At 44.1% G+C, this 17,472-nt stretch overlaps 1 protein-coding gene across 5 annotated transcripts in view; it reads left to right on the top strand.

Annotated features, from left to right (window-relative positions):
- Katnal1 (katanin catalytic subunit A1 like 1) overlaps positions 1–17,472 on the top strand; it is a 58,510-nt gene that overhangs the window by 1,193 nt on the left and 39,845 nt on the right. For all 5 annotated transcript variants that reach the window (XM_031338789.1, XM_031338793.1, XM_031338792.1 and 2 more), the window contains exons 2-3: positions 6,999–7,174; positions 8,824–8,984. In XM_031338789.1, coding sequence (XP_031194649.1) covers positions 7,013–7,174; positions 8,824–8,984 — 323 coding nt within the window. In that variant the 5' untranslated portion in view covers positions 6,999–7,012. The remainder of the gene's footprint in view (positions 1–6,998; positions 7,175–8,823; positions 8,985–17,472) is intronic.

The raw sequence follows: 17,472 nt of genomic DNA, 5'->3' as shown, positions 1-17,472 counted from the left end.
TTAAACTTTAAATGGTTAGTTAATTTTTGCCTTTTTCTGCAGAGTGACTTTAGCATTTGTTTCTTTCTTCCCCAGGCACTTGCTAGAACTCACATGTGAAGCTGATGTGTCTGGAATATTTTGGAGAGGTCTTAAATTACAAACTCAGTTTCATTGACTGATGAGACTTCTTAGTGGGTTTTGATATGCTGTGATCTCACACACTTGTCTATTTCATTAAACTTTGTTTCCCTCCCTTTGAAGTTTCTATTGCTAGCTCTCCTTCATTTCTGATTTTGGTAATGTTTCTCTTCTTTTCCTAGCTAGCTTTACTAGAAATTTATTAATTTTATTGAACTTTCTGAAGAATCTCCTTTTGACCACATTGATGTGTTTTGTATTCTTTTTTTGTCTTTTTGTTTTTTAGAATGTGACTGATTTATTCACATTTTATTTTGTTTTAAAGACAAGGCTTCACTGTGTAGTTTTGGCTAGCTTGAACTCACTATGTAGGCCAGGCTATCCTAGAACTCAGAGATCCACCTGTCTGGCTCAGAATGCTGGGATTAGGCATGGCTCAGGATGATTTCCTCTCCTTATTTTGTGTAGTGAGAATTTTGTTTGTTTTGTTTTGTTTTTACATGGAATTTACATAGAAATATTGTAAGAATTTTTATTTTAATCCCAGGTATGAGATATAGGGCTGCTTCAGACTGTCTACAGCAGTTGACTACGATTTGCCTCGTGCTCTACCAGGGATGTGATTTTTGCCAACAGGCAGATAGTTTCTGTGACTGTATGATGTTTGGAATTCTGGGGACTTTTCAGAGGGTATATAAATGCTAGGGCTCCAAGAGGTGGGGTTGGTTGTTTATTGCCATTCATTAAGTAGTTGTATTTATGCAAGAAAGAAACAACAAGAAGAAATTAGATATCCTGATGGCAAGATAGAACTTGCCCCAAGGAACTTGACACCCCTAATCAGCAGGAAGTAGTCTTGCTGAATGTCCTTCAACCAGGGCCACTGGCTTGCTTATTCTGTAGCATGAGTGTGAGGTTTGATACCAAAGCCAGCAGACTCTATACGTGTCTCTTATTTCTCAACTATGTTTCTCTGTACCTCAATGTGTTTTTGTTTTGTTTTGGCCTTTAAGTGAAAATTTCTCTGATTAAAAATTCCAGATTTTTTTTAATTTCAGGAATTTCTTCATATTTTATAAACAAAACTCCAAGAAATGGAAGATCTGGCCAATCATACAGGCCCAAACTCAACCATCCACTTTTTGTACTTCTCCAGGTCTGCTGCAGAGACAGACTTGGTGATTTTCTTAAGCACCAACTCCAAGTCCCCTCTGGTGATAGGTGTTTGCAGCTCCAGATCTCTTCTGGTCTTTTTTGTTTTGTTTTGTTTTTTGAGACAGAGTTTCTCTGTGTATCCCTGGCTGTCCTGGAACTCACTCTGTAGACCAGGCTGGCCTCGAACTCAGAAATCCACCTGCCTCTGCCTCCCAAGTGCTAGGATTAAAGGCATGTGCCACCACTGCCCGGCTTCTCTTCTGGTCTTAATCCATTGATGTGATGCCTCATTCTGAGTCTCTGGAGTCCCAGGCAGAGCAGTCAGTAGCTATTCCTGTACCTGCTCTCACCACTTCCAATTACTACAAAGTTACCACAAACATTCTATTACAAAGTTACCACAAACATTTTGAGGACTATGTTATATGTGCTTTCATGATGCCACTTAGAAGGCTCCACTTCAGTCACATCCTGAAGTTTCAGAAGAGGTTCAAACCCATGTAGGAGCTGGAGAGATAGTTCACTTGGAATAGTACTGGCAATGGAAGCCTGAAGACCAGGGGTTCAATTCCCAAAGCTCCCCTCCCCCAAATGCTGGTTATATTGTCATATGCTTGTCATCCTAGATCTGGGGAGGTGAAAACAAAAATCCTGGGGCCGGTTGGCCAGCTAGCCTAGCTTACTTGGCAAACCTGAGGCCATTGAGAGACCTCGTCTCAAAAACCATGGTGGAACCAGGGATGGTGGTACACACAGTTAGTCCAGTAACCAGAAGGTAGAAGCAAGGCGACTTCTATGAGTTTTGCAATTGTGTGACATTTGGAATTCTGGAGACTCTTCAGAGGCTGTGGTGGTTTGAATAAGCTTGTCCCATGGGAAATGATGCTATTAGGAGGTGTGGCCTTGATGGAGTACATGCGGCCTTGTTGGAAGAAGCCTGTCCTTTTGTAGGCAGGCTTAGAGGTCCTATGCTCTCCTCCACCCAGTGCAGAAGAGACCTTCTTCCTAGTTGCTTATGAAATAATCTCTGGTTGCCTTCAGAACAAGATGTAGAACTTTCAGTTCCTCCAGCTCGATGCCTGCCTGAACACTGCCATACTTCCCTTCTGATGATAATGATAACCTCTGAACCTGTAAGCTAGCCCCAATTAAACATTGCCCTGTATAAGAGTTGCCGTGGTCATGGTGTCTCTTCACAGCAATGGAAACCCTAAGACAGAGGGCATATACATGGTAGGGCTCTGAGAGGTAGGGTTTTTAGTTGGCTGCAGCATGTTAAGTAGTCATGAGCAAGGAAGAAACAAGAAGATGATCTTAGATATCCAGATGTCGGAGATCAAACTTGCCCCAAGGAACTCAACACCTCTCATCACCAGGAAGTAGACTAATGATAACATCACCCCTCCCCCCCGTTCTTTTTTCTCTCCTATCTTGTGTTAGGGGGTTGAAAGGGTGGAAGAAAAGGGGTGGAAGAAAGAAGAACTCACAAAATAGCCAAAGTCTGGCTACAATTATGTTTTTCCTTTCTGCCTCTGGAGGTCCAAGCAGGCACCTGCAAACTGCAACCCAGCAGGCTATTCCTGAAGGACCCACGAACTAGGGATGACTTGCTTTCTTCTAATAGTTGAAGAAAAAAAGATATTTGATAACTCATAAAAATGAAAGGAAATTCTGACTTCAGTGACTATATATATAAGTTGTATTGGGATGCAGCCACATGCAGCTGTCTATGTACTGCATGTAGCTGCCTTTCTGGCAGAGTCGAGTAGGTGTGTCAGAGATGGAATGACAATTGCACAGGCTTTATGCAGTGCTTGATAACACTGTCACCCAAGTCTTGGTGCCGTACGTGACACCTAAATTATTATTTTTATCAGTGCATACTTATGTCAAAACAAGAAAAGGTGGAGAAATGCATTAGGACTTTTCACTAGGGAGCGGAGCAAGTCAGAGGACAAAGCAGTGTGCTTGCTCAGTACATGGGGCTATGCCGAAGAGTCGGTACACACCTCCGTCACTAGAGGAAGCACCCAACATCGCATACCCAAGGTGTAAAAGAAAGCAAAGGCCGGAAGAATCAGCAGCCTTTAGTGGGCCATCTTCCTCTAGGAGATTCTCTTCACAGAACTGAAAAATGGAAATGCGGTCAGTTTCCGAATGGCTCATTTGTTAGCCAAGCAAGGAAATGATTGACCAGCGGGAAGCTGGGATTGCAGCAGGCACAGAATTGTGTCTGGAGAAAATAAATTTGTTTAGAATGATTTGCCTTTTGGCACGAATGGTGGCTCAAAGCGTTGAGGGCACCATTAATCAATTAAAAACCAAAGCAAATGATTTTGAGTGGTTTTCCTTGGCTCTCGATGAGATGGCAGCTGTTAGCAATAACTGCTCGGTTGTTTACTTGAGACGTCAACGCTGAGGCTGAAGTTATTGAAAAGAGAGTTTTAACAAATGGTTGTGTGGTGAGGGTGGCAAGGACACACGTACAGTGTTTTCAAGGCCTCGAAACACCAGTTCCATACAACCTGAATCTGAGATGATACATTAGAACGATGGTTGTAAGCATCAGCATGGAATGTAGTGAGCTCAGGTGGACAAGGTGCTTTGAAAATGGGAGTCAGATGAAGCTCGTAGTTATCTGACATTAATTCTTTGGCGTTTTGCAGATAATATGTACATCTGACCTCGGGGTTAGTCATACAGGGTTAGTATTGGCCCTGATGGAACCACGGCTGGGTGTCAAGAGTAACAGCAATGCCCTCCCTCACCTTAGCCACACAGCTGCCTGATGGCATAGCAATGGCCAGGTTTGGAGTGTAGGGTAAAGGCAGGAAGTCATCAAAATGAGAAGAATTGCCCTTAGCCACTCTTACTGAACACTTAAGTGGCTTTAGGCTTTAGCCGTCAGCTTTCGCTATAAATGCAGCAACATTTCTTTATGAATTCACCTTACCCATTCCAGGACCAGTGCCAATTAGTGTTTTTACACACCATCAGGGTTGCTTAGCTTCCCGTATGGTCATACATTAAAACAAATGACAAGTGATGCCTCTCTTCCTCCTCGGCGTGGCCGTCAGTATTCTTCCAAGCTGAGGCTGGTTTCACTGGTTCTCCAGGCTTTGATGCACATTTCCACATTAGATATCCATTTACTGTTCCTGAAGTTCCTTTCAGACGCGTCTTTAACTGGTCTTGAATAACCTGCAGGATGCATTGTTTAGATACTCTCTGAACAGTGAGTGTGTTTTGGCTGCAGTTTGCTAGCAGTATGTGGGAGGACTGAACCAGCTCACATGGAGTCATTTAAGAGAAAACTGTGCAGATGAAATACATACAGTGTTATTACAGGCCGGCTCTAATGGCGAGGTGCTTGTGATGGACAGCAGGGAACACCAACCGACTCAGTCTCAAGCCTTGAAGAGTCAATGCTTTTCATTAGGAGGCCTGCTTTACAGAGTTACTGCTATCTATGTTTTTGAATTTTATCATGTAATACAGAAAATTTTATTACTATTACTAATGATTATTATTGTTATAAATATTTCTGGTTTGTCAAGACAGGGTTTCTTTGTGTAGTCTTGGCTGGCCTAGAACTAGCTCAGTAGCCCAGGCTGGCCTTGAACTGACAGAGATCCTACTGCCTCTGCCTCCCAAGTCTTGGGATTAAAGACATGCACCACCAGGCTGGGCAGTTTTACCTTATATAAGTGTTTACACTGTATCCTCTATTTTGCTTGTTAGTCCTTACAACTTAAATACTTGTCTGAACCTTTACAAAAAGGATGCGGTTCTTTAGTTCTGTCAGAATTTTTTCCCCTACATAATGGTATACCTGCATATATTAGCAGCCAGCAACCTTAAAAGAATGTAATTCATGGAGAACTTTGTTGAGATTTACCTAGTCATAAAGCAAGAGTTTAGAGTATTGCCTAAAGGAAGAAGGGTCTATTCGCCTCCCATGGCTTTAGGCTTCAGGCAATGGCAAGCTTGTTCTGTGCTTTCTGTCCTTCAGAAGGTAGTCAGTGCTTTAGGACAGAAGAGTATTCGGGGCAGGGCTGTGGCACCCAGGATGCCAAGAGAACAAGTGTCTTTTTCAGTCTGGGTCCCCAGCCTGTGAGATGCTGCCACCCATATTCTGAGCAGGCCTTCTTCCCAAGGGTGGTTTTTTCTCAGAATATTCTCCTGGTTAGACCCAGAGATGTAATGAACTGATCTTTTAGGTGCAGCTTTTTCAATATTTTTAAAAATGTATGTGTGTGGGGCTGGCGAGATGGCTCAGCGGGTAAGAGCACTGACTGTTCTTCTGAAGGTCCTGAGTTCGGATCCCAGCAACCACATGGTGGTTCACAACCACCCACAATGAGATCTCATGCCCTCTTCTGGTGCATCTGAAGACAGCTGCAGTGAGTTACACCGGAGCAAGCGGGGCTGGAGAGAGTGAGGCCAGCAGAGGTTCTGAGTTCAATTCCCAGCCCCAGCAGCCACACACATGATAGCTCACGGCCATCTGAATAGCTATAAATAAAATAAACCTTTAAAAAAATGTATGTGTGTGGTGTGAATGCATATGTGTATGCATGTTTGTGGGTCTGTGTGTGTGTGTGGGTCTGTGTGTGTGTGGGTCTGTGTGTGTGTGGTTCTGTGTGTGTGTGTGTGCACGTGCGCGCACACACTGGCATAGGTGTGAACAGAGCATGTATGGTCAGAGGGTGCCAGCAGGGTTCTCCTCCCTTGGTCCACCTTCTGTAGTGAGACAGAGTCTCTCATGTGAGCCCAGAGCCTGCTGATTCCACTGTCTACTTTGGGAGTCAGGCTATCCAAGCCAAAATAATTCTCTAGGAAGGCCAGGAAAAGTACTTCTGTTTTCTCCATTAGACGTTTAATTGGCTTGTTCCAGAAGATAAATAGGTAGCTGGCACTTGTCCTGGGCTGTCCCCTCCTCTGCATTTCAGACATTCTATGCTTATGGTCTTGGGAGGAGAGCATCTTGCTGAGAAGCCTTGGGTGACTCTAGGAGACCCAAGGAAGTCTAGAGAAAAGCCAGAACTGCTGAGCTGAAGGACTGGCCTAGAAGCCAGAGGCTCAGAGGACATTCCTAGCACCAGATGGATGCATCAGTTGGGATAGTATCAGGTAAGCTGGAGAGATGGCTAGGCAGGGAAGGAGAGAGCCAACCATGAAAGTCATCTGACCATCTTTTTCCTATACAAAATCAATACATGCTGGAGGAGAAGGGCAAGTTGAGATGTGGAAATCTCTGTTCAGTGTGTGCGTTTCTCTTGGGTTTCCTGTGTGATGCAGGTAGGACATCAAAATGATGATGGATGCCCAAAGGCTGTCCTCTGAAGGAAGACCTCTTTACTCCTGGGGTCCAAAGTCTCACTGAAAACAGCAAACATTAAAATGCTTGGTGATACTCATATAATCTTCCTATGTTATAAAGAAGCTGAGGAAGATAGAGTCTTGTGCATATGTCTGACTGAGTTTGTCAGTCATAAATGAATGAGGAGCACTCATGGCCACTTTTCCTCATAAATCAACCAGCTCTCTGTCACCGTTAGCTCCCTGGATGTTCTGTGATTTCCTTTGTATATACAGAATTGGAAATTTAGTTCACTATTAAGGCTGTTCAGACTTTCAAGGCACGTGTTACAAAACTGATAATCATTTTAAAATCACTGCTAAGAACCCTTTTTAAAAAGAGCCTTGTTTTTATCACTCAGGTGTCTGAAAGAAGATGAATTTGGCCGAGATTTGTGAGAATGCAAAGAAAGGCCGGGAATATGCGCTTCTGGGGAATTATGACTCGTCAATGGTGTATTACCAGGGAGTGATACAGCAGATCCAGAGACACTGCCAGTCACTGAGAGACCCGGCCACCAAAGCCAAGTGGCAGCAGGTAAGATGACAGCGCACTAGGGTTCCACTCACCATGGTGGACGTGCTCTGGTAACTTGAGGAGGCAGAGTTGGGAAATTAGCTAGAGCTTTTGAACACTGGTCTTATTTGTCTGAACACTGAATACATTTCACATTTAACTCTGCATGTGGTTCTGATATGCTGCCTACTTACTGGTCTCTGTATTTTTGGCCATACATTTTAATCTTTGAGGATACTTAATTGTAGTTGAATGTATTTTAAATTTTACAAATGTTCATGCTCAATTGTATCTGCCAACAGAGTTTTGAAGTTAGGTATTTCTCATTGCTCTCTGTCTCTCCTCTCATTTCTGTTTGTAGCTCTGACCTATTTAATAAATGCTTTCCTTGAAAGTCTTCTTACAAACACAAATGAGCTGGTAATCTAATAAAAGGCACTCACATCTTTTCTGTCTTTTTGACGTACAACTTGATTATATAATAGTGTAGTTAATGCAAACTTGAATTATGATTCCTCCAATTATCGTTGTAACTTAAGATCCTTTTAAACTTAAAAGTACAAAGAGAACACTTTGAAGTTTCCGTTTCCTCTGGTGCCTTTCCAAAACCTCTCCCCAGTTCCCTACAAGTCAGGAATTAGTGCTTCACTGAGTTTCGAGGGTAAATTTGGCTCATTTTCCAACAGAAGACTTACCAATTGCCTTGAGTAAGATCACCACACTTGCTGTAACTCAGACTGCAACCCTTGGAGCTCCTATTTCTCATGCCTCTCACAGGTTGGGTGTTTTTCATTTGTGTTGGGGAGCATTTCTGCTGAGATATTCCTGTGCGTCCTTTACACTAGGTCTGGCATCTAATGCCCTTGTGCAGGGTCTCATACATCCTACATGCTGGCAGTTGGCTCTCAGTTGGGTCTGTCTTTGGTCTGTAGCTTCCTCGGGTGTTCTTTTTCAGTACTGTTGCAGGGAAGAGTTCTTCTGCTCTGCCCTGGAGTTAAACGTACTTCCTTGTTTGAAGGTTACTATAGTTATTAAAATCAGGTTTAAACATCCAGCTTTCCTGGGCATTGTTTGCTTGTGAGAACTAGCCTGCACTGAGCACTGAGTTTGAAGACAATACTTTCCACATTGTAGGTACTCAATTACATTTTAAACCTTATCGAGGACTCAAAAGAGTTGTAGCCAAAGGAGGCTGTAGTGAAGGGGACCGTGCATAAGGGTGGATCGCAGAGTGTGATGCTTTGCACTGGCCGGCAGTGGCCAGACTCTCAGGACAAGCATTTCATGCTTTCATGACTATGGAGTTGAACAACGGGGGTGAAAATTTTGACCAATTTTATTTTAACCTCTAAGGATATTGAAAGATTTAAAATATTTTCAATATCTGGGGTGGATAACTTGTTACCAATTTAAATGCTTGTTTTAAGTTATATTAATAATCACTACATTTTTATGAGACACACAGCTTTTCCTATGTGAAGAGGCATGCAATGCAGCCTTCTCCTCCCTGCTCTCTGCCTGTCTGTACCTCTCTGAAGAGTTATTTGTCAGTGTTTCTGTGACTCATTTTGCACCCTTTGACTAACAGTGAGGAAGCTTACACTCTGTCGTAATTCATGTGCACTTTGTGTGAGCTCTGAATGGCTCCTTACAATGGCTCCCTTCTTCAGGTGCGGCAGGAACTCTTGGAAGAATATGAACAGGTTAAGAGTATTGTCAGCACTTTAGAAAGCTTTAAGATGGACAAGCCCCCTGACTTCCCCGTGTCCTGTCGAGATGAAACATTTAGAGATCCGGCAGTATGGCCGCCCCCGGTCCCTGCGGAGCACAGGTGAGTGAGACTCGTGGATTGGCTCTTGTAGCTAACCATGCTCTGTGCAAAGTTTTATTTGAACTCTTGTTTTTGGAACTATTTGGGGGCTTATGAGCTTCTTATGCTTCTCATGTTTATTCCATGCAGGAGCACAGAGATTGTATGTGCCCTGTCATGTCCTTGTGTTCAGTTTCCTTATGGGTGTTCCAGGGACAGACGTTCTATGACTTACCAGTTCAGAGAAGTCTTTTAGACCCATGGTTTCAGCCTCAGGCCTTTTCTAGAGGAGACTGACTCCTTCAAATGAAATTGTGAGGAGGGACTCCTCTGGCTGGGCTGCTGGCACCCTAGTGGGGAAGGATGATTGTAATTTCAGTAGTTTCTTGTTTAACAGTCAGACTCCCCAGGGTAGCATGGAAGGCTTTTATTCCCCAGTTTCTCTGCTCTCTTCTTTCTCTTTCCTGTTTTCTGTCTGCACAGTGTCTTCTTTCTCCGAGGAATACCAGCAGTCCATGACTCCAAACTGCTCCTCTTACTCAAGTCTGTGGACTGACTGAGACAGTTTGCCTGTTGCTGGGCTTGCGGGTGTCATGTTGCATTCTCTTGTCTCTGTGCTTAGAGGCTGTGTAAGGGCAAAAGCCTTGACTCTGTTTACTTAAAAACCAAATAACAAGTGCTCAGTGCTAGCACTGAGCTTTGCCACAACAGAAGTTCAACACTGGGCAAGTAATGCCATTAACTTTACAAGTCAGGAGCCCAAGGCCAAGACCTGGGCATATGAGTCCCTTTAGACCAGGATCTGCATTCGGTCTTCTGGCTTTCCTTCTGTCGCTGCATTGTGAGGTGGTACAGTGCCCAGAGCATTGTCCCATAAAAATACATTTCTCTTAGCCGATAGCTGGGGCCATCTGTTCAACTAACTGTTCTCTTGAGGTTTTCCAAATTTTTTGTTGTTTTGTTTTAAGACAGGGCCTTGCTGTGTAGCCCAGGCTGTCCTAGAACTTGCTGTAGCCTAGGCTGACCTCTATCTCTGATCCTCAGGATTATAGTTCTGCATCACTACACCCATCTAGCTCTTTCAGAATTTTTTCCACTATGGGTTTGTGATTTTCCTGGTGAAGGCAAGTACTAGATGAGAACTCTTTTTTTAAGGAAAATTATATATATAATTTTTATTTATTTTTACTAGATAGCCCCATCCCTCAGAAGGCACCAGTTCAAGAGTTAGGGTTGTTCTCTTAGAAGCTCCAGAGTAAATATTGGGGGGAAAAGAAATAATGAGATTGTGATCTATCAGAACACCACATTTTCCCTGTATATAATGGAATGTCTCACTTTTTCTGAAAGTCATTAATTCTGAAATTAAAGCTAATAGCTAACAATAAACTGACATTTTAGAGTACATGTTCTGAATTGTTGGGTGACCATTGTTACTTTTAGAAGGCTGTGCCTGCAGACAGTAACTCTGATATTTGTGACTCAAATGATAAAAATTGTAGGTAACATTTTCCATTTATGAATGCCTACCTGGAAATAGTCCTATATTACAGGCCCACTTCCTGTCATATGTCCTTCCTTCAGGCCTCTAACATAGACTGCATTCATTTTTATACTTATTTTTAATACTTTTTTTTTTTTTAAATTCATGGTAGGGTCTCTCTGTGTAGCCCTGGTTGTCCTAGAACTTACTTTGGAGACCAGGTTGGCCTTGAACTCAGATCCGCCTGCCTGTGCCTCCTGAGTGCTGGGATTAAAGGTGTGTGCTGCCCCTCCCCCTCCTGGCTGTGTATAGATCTTGGATGTAGCAAGTGCTGTGTTCTCTGGCTTAGAGACAGCATATAAAGCGGGCTGAGCAAGGCTGGAAGGGAGACTCCTATTTGCACATTGTATTCGTTACTCTTGTGTCACTAATACCTGAGAACAGCCGTGGAAAGGAAGGCTTGGTGCTCAAGGCTTTGCAGGGCGATCCATGCTTGCCTGGTGCTGTGCTTTGAGCAGTGGTGCCTTGGTGGGGGACACACTTGACAAGGGGATGCCTCTTCCTACATGGCAGACAGGAGGCAGAGGGAATGAGAGAAAGGAGCCTGGAGCAAGATTAATACACGTTCCAGGCAGCCATCCTCCAGCAAGCCCCACTTCTGACGGTTCTACATGGCACCATCCCTTGGACCTGCGTGTAACATTTCATGTTCAGTCTGTGACATACATGTCAGCAACCACAAGAAGACATGGGCTATTCAAGAGGCTGTGCAGCGTGGGGCTCTATGACTAAGTGATGTGGGTTTCGTAATTTAAGGCTTTAGGAACAGACTCTGTAAGCAGTGGTGGCGTGCCATCCGTGTAGGATGCTGTAGTGACGTTCGTGTAAGGCACCTGTCCTGGCACAAGGCTGATCAGCTAACAGTGCTCTCCCAGTTAAGGGCTTTGGGGAGCTGGAATTGAGCACTATTTACTTTACTCCTTTACAAAATTTGTTTCTTTTCAAGTCACGAAGCAAAAAATTCCACCTGGAGATAAGGACTAGTTGGCAAAGTTCTTTACAAAGACAGCGGCCATCAGCCCAGGTTCTGGTCTGAGCTGTGTCTGTAAGAACCACAGACTTGGGGCCTTAGTGTTTTAAGTGCTCTGAACATGGTTTTCAAGGTCTATGCTGTGTGTGTGTGTGTGTGTGTGTGTGTACTCTCTACCTCACAGGACTAAATAATTCAGTGATGATGATCAGCAGGTAATAAATTAAAATCAATGGTCAGCTCTGGAAAAAGAACTACAGCATCCTTTCAGATAAATAATCAGATAATGACATAATTAACAACTATCTCATTCAGAAAATCTTTAAGTGGTTGCATTTTCTCTCTGATATTTCTACATAAACCCTTAGTTTTCTGGACCCAGCAGAAAGAATGCTGGATTTTCAGTGTTGAAGATATGTGACATTAGTGTCAGTTTTCAGGACAAGGATGGCTACTCACAACCACTGGTCATGTGCTCTTTCTAAGCAGTTGCTTATTTAAGTCATCCAGTGACCTCATCAAATAGGGACTGTTCTAGCATGCTGACGTCAGCACTAGTCAGTACTTACCAGCATTGATGGTCTCCCATGTGTCCTCTCTGTCCTGGGGGCACAGCACACACATCCAGTGGCATTTGTGGCCATATTTTGGTATATATTCTGTGTCCTAATAGCCACTTGTTAAGTTCTTACTAGTGGTGATAGAATAAAGAAATTGAAAATCTTAATGAAATAAATATTAATAATTTAAGTGTAATGAAAAATTTCTCTGTGGGAGCACGGGACTGAAATCATGCTTTTAGTCAATAGAGAAATGTACTTTACTGCCTTAGAAACCCTTCCAGGGATGCAGTTTCTGTTCTTGGCTTTGGCCACTAATTGGACTGGCCTGTTTGCGCTTCTGCCTGGTTCATTTTATGAACTTGGACCCCAGAACTTCCTTTCCATCTTCCAGCAGAGTGTCATGGTGCATGCACACAGCAGCTTCCACAGGAGCTTCTGCCCCATGTTTTGAAGTTAGATTTCTGTGTCATGAATCTGCTGAGTTTACTCTAGATCATGTTTTAACTCACCAGCAGCTGCCTAGATTAAGCAAGCTTTTATAATAACATAGATACACTGTCTTCAGTGTGAAAAACTGAGCTGTGAAGGTAGGGCCATGGCCCCTGGGAGATCAGAGCAGTAGCAGACTTGAACCCCAGAGGCGGGGCCTTCCCACCCCAGCCTTTGTTAGTTGGCTCTTTACATTAGTGACGTGGCTTTGATAAACAGTTTAAGTCTAGGCTTAGTAAGCGCATCTCTTTAATGAGGTGACCTGTCCTTGGGAGGCTGAACCTAAGGCTGGCTGTATCTGGAGCAATACTTAAGATAGCATATAATCAATAGAATCCTCTCCCTCCCTCTCTCCCCCTCTCCCTCCTCCTCCCCCTCCCCCTGTCCCTTTCCCCTTCTTCCTCCTCTCCCTTCCCCTCTCCCTCTCTCCCTCCCTCCCTCCTTTCCTTCCTTCCTTTCTTTTTGTGGGTGTGTACATGCACCTGCAGGTAGGGAGGTGTGAGGATGCTGCTCTCACTCTCTGCCTTATTCCTTTGAGACAAGATCTTGTACTGAATAGAGTTGGGCTGCAAACTCACATCACTGCAGTTGCAGGAACTTGTGGACCAAACTCAAGTCCTCTTGCCAGCACTCCAAGTGCTGTCCCCAGAGCTACCACTCTGTCCCTAAATTACTCTCTTTTTAAAGTACTCATTTTAAAAAGTAAATAATGGTAGATCTTTTTTCCAGCTTTATTGAAGTAGATTTTGTATTTAAGGTATACACCTTAGTGATGGGTCTGGATTATGAATTAATGACTACAATTAAACTGACCTCACTTCAATAATTTACCTTTTTTCTTTTTGTTGCGAGAACACAAGATCTGCCTTAGCAAAATTCAATATACAGTACAAATGGTTAGCTGTGGTCACCTTCATGTATGCTAGATGTCCAGAATTAATCTGTGTATGACCTCTGTTGTGGTCTGAGTGTCTGCCGGAGCTCCTGTGTTGGCAATTCACTCCCTAGGGCAGCAGCATCAAGAGGCTGGGTCTGTAAGAAGGGATTCAGTCCTGAGTGGCGGGCCCAGGGATGGATTAGTGCTGTTAATGGAGAAGGCGGTGTAGGTGGTGTACCTCACAGGGAAGCCGCTCCTCACCCTCAAGCGTGGGAGCATATCGTGTGAGTGTCCTTGCTGGTGTGGGCTCCTCAGACCCAGACTACTCAGCATCCAGATGAGAACCAAGAAGTTTCTGCTCGTTCTGGATCACCCAGTCTTAGATATTTTGTTGAGTGGCACAGAATGGACGGAGCAGCCCCGTCTCCCTTCCCTTCAGCCTTGGTAACCAGCACTCTCCTCTGCAGAACTGTGATCTGATGGTTTTAGATTGTAGATGTGAGTAAGATTGCATTGTGTGTCTTTCTGCAGGGTGGTTGTTTCACTCAGCACAGCGTCCTCTGGGTTCATCTGTCTTTGCAAATAGAAGAGCTGTCTTCTGTAAAGCTGGATGGTCATCTGTCTTACATTCACCTCACGTTCTTTATGCTCTGCTCTATGTTACTTCCATGCCCTGTTCATGCGGATAGGGTTGAAATGGGCACAAGGGTGCAGATGCTTCTTCACACCCCCATTCAATTTTATTTAGATATATATTTACAAGAAAGATTACTGGATCATATGGTAGTGTTTTTAAAATATTTCTTTGTTTTTATTATATGTGTGTGCTTGTTTTGCCTGCATGTATGTCTATGTACCTCTTGATCACATAAGTGCAGTGGTTGCAGAAGCCAAAAGAGGGCATTGGATCCTCTGGAACTGGAGCTATAGACATTTGTGAGCCACCACATGGGTACTGGGAGTCAAACTCAGGTCCTCTACAATAGCAGCCAGTGCTTTTAACTGTGGATCTATCTTTCCAGTCCCTATTTTTAATAATTTGAGAAACTATTGATGTTCTTCATGATAGATATACAGGTTATATTCCCATGTAGTAGGTTTTAACCAATCATGCCTTTTGAGAGAGAGGCAAATGAGATTGTTTATATGAATCTGAAATTAATCATTAAGTTTGTTCTGTATAGGTAATTTTGTGACTAAAGCCCAAATGGGCCTTCTAATGCTGTTTCATCAAGCCCTGGAGGGAGGGGCTGGGGAGAGAGCCCATTGTGTAAAGGGCTTCTTGTATAAACATGAAGACCTGGGATTGGATCCCTGGCACCCATTAAATCTGAGCATAGAACTGTGTATGTACCTGCAATTCCAGTGCTAGGAGGCAGAGACAGGAAGATGTCTGGGTTTTACTGGCCAGCTGGTCTAGCTCAGTCAATGAGCTCCATGTTCAGTGAGCCACTGAGGAAGACACTTGACCTCTGACCTTTGTAGATGTGTGTGCATTCGCAAGTGTGCACACGCTTGGGGAGTTGGTACAGTGTGTTTCTATGTACACTTAAGGAGATTGGCTTTCCTTAAGTCTCTGTGGAATTTCTTACAGACTTGACACTAAGGTTGTTGCCACATGTCTCTCTGAGTACCCTGCTAGCTTCAGTAACTGTCAACAATCAAAACAAAACAAAAAAACAGCCAATAATAAAAAGATTTGGTTAAGGCTGGAGTCAAGTACTGAGAGAGAGGAAGCTGCCATTTCCTGTCTGTAAGTCTGTCATCTCTGCTCTGACTCAGGTTTCTTGGCTAAGGCGGTAGACGAGGCAGCCTTGCAGTAAGTAGCGCTGCTGAGTTTGGAGGGTCACACAGAGTGATCAAGGTTACCCTCCATGCTTACCCTGTGTGAGTAAGCATCACAGGTTGCTTTGCAGCCCTGCATCCAATCTCCAGAAGGAGACTGCTGCAGGACCTGTCTGCTATCTGCTTTGTAGACGTTTGCTCTATGCCAGGCATTTATTTATCTTTGGCCCTGCAGGCCATATAGTGGCAATAATAAAGACTACAAGCTTGGCCTCAGGAGTGCTGGTACCTGTACCCTGTCATCTACAGAGCTCTACACCAGCTTCTGTGTACACTGGATGGGATGTACAAACAGAGCTGGCCCCTGCCCTGGCAGTGTTTGGTATTGTAGGTGGGTGTGAGAGAATTCTGGGTAAAATGGACTCAACCTGGTGACTAATAGTGAGAATGAGAGAATGGCAACTCTGGATATCACCTGTGACCAGGAGTAGAACAGAGACAGACTATAGGAGGTAATTATTAAACAGTGTCAGCTGAGCTGGAGACTGTAACTTTCATTTTTTCAAACGTCTATTTTTAATGATGGTTCTTAAACACTTTAACCTCCCTTGTAACCTACCACCCACCAGAGGTAGTGGGAAAGAAAGAATACAGGGGAAGTGGACCTGTTCAGAAAGGTTCTTTGGAGCAACTCCCATCTGCATTGTCTGGAAATCAGCAGTTCAGTTCACAGGGACGGAGGCAACAGCAGTTTGATCCACTTGCAAACACTACATGGATACACCAGCAGTCCAACTCAGTAGAGCTGGGTTAGCAACAGTGGTGACACAACATAGCAGAGACAGCTAGGCCTCACCCTTGGCTCGAGTCAGCAGGATGGACCAGGGAGGAACGCCAGGAGAAGTTCTTGGCTGTGCCTCTCTCAGGGAATCGAAGATCAGAAAAATGGGAGACCCACAAGTGTTGCACAGCAAGCTCTATAAGCAAGCCTAGCTCAGCTTTCGTCTGCCATCAAGTCCTATTTATACCCTGCAAACATCACATGTCCTCCATGCGTCATGCCTCAGCATGTACATCTGTCTTAATTGACATCACTCTGCCAATCAGCCCGAGTCCAAGGAAGCAGCAAGAAATTGTGGCACACTACCAGAAGTTTTTTGGCATGTTTCTCTCTGTGAAGCCCCAGCAAATGTAGCTAAACTATGCAGTGTAAGGCGGACCAATACATATGTGTTGTTAGCAAAGAATCCTTTATCAGATGTTCTTTCACATGCTTGCTTTAGCAGAACATCCTCTCTCCTGTGTCTGCTTCAGCTAAACATTCCTTCATGAGTCTGCCTTAGTCTTTCATCTATGTCCACTTCAGCTAAACGTTTCTTCACATGTTTGCCCCAGCAAAACACCTTTCAACACAACTGACTTTCCAAAGAACCCGTAAGTTTCCACTTCAGGAGGCAGACATTTTAAGGTTGTTTTCTATATGATGCAGTAGATTATGGGCACACCAGTGCCTGTGGTGTTACTCCCATTTCCTTAACATTCTGGAGTTATATTATCTTCTGGAATATGGGATGGCCTCTGACTTCAGGTTGTTAGGAGAACATAGGTAGAGGGGTGAGTCATCTCAAGAATAAATGACATTTACTGAGTTCTGTACATGGTTTATAATTTAATCTTCACAACCTCCCATGAATACAGCCACTCCAGGACAAGGGCTGAGAGTCAGATGGGCTCTAGCAGCATGGGCTCACCTGAAGTTAGTGAACAGTTTCAGAAAGACACATCCTAGAATTTTATTTGGATATTTGAGACATGCTCTGCTGTGAAAACCTGGGCTGGTCTCAAACTCATGCTCTGTCTGTGGTAGCTTCTCCAGGTCTGAGACTTCAAGCTTGTACCACATGTGAACAGTTAGATGGGAATGGCAGGGAGCGACAGACTAGGTTCAGGATGGAGAGAGTGGGTCTACAGTGGGTTCAGCTGGTTCCACTGACAAGGGGAGCTGAGTTGTGTGGTGCTTGGGGAAGCCCAGGCGTCTCCATTAGTTATTTACAGAGAGTAGCCAAATGCTTGTGCTGCCAGGAGGGCTATGTTGGCTGCCATGGTGGAAAGAAGATGCTTGGGTGAGGAGCATTGCCACAGGCCAGTGCTCTTTAGGTCTCAGTGCTGTTGTGGTGGTACTGATGTGGTGGTGCTGATGCAGTGGAGCTGATGCAATGGGGCTGATGCAGTGGTGCTAATGCAATGGAGCTGATGCAGTGGTGCTGATGCAGTGGTACTGA

This window comes from Mastomys coucha, unplaced genomic scaffold (genome assembly GCF_008632895.1).
Source record: "Mastomys coucha isolate ucsf_1 unplaced genomic scaffold, UCSF_Mcou_1 pScaffold22, whole genome shotgun sequence".
In the NCBI taxonomy this organism is placed as follows: Eukaryota; Metazoa; Chordata; class Mammalia; order Rodentia; family Muridae; genus Mastomys; species Mastomys coucha.
The sequence above is the reverse complement of the archived record's forward strand: the minus strand, read 5'-3'. Positions and strand labels throughout refer to the sequence as shown.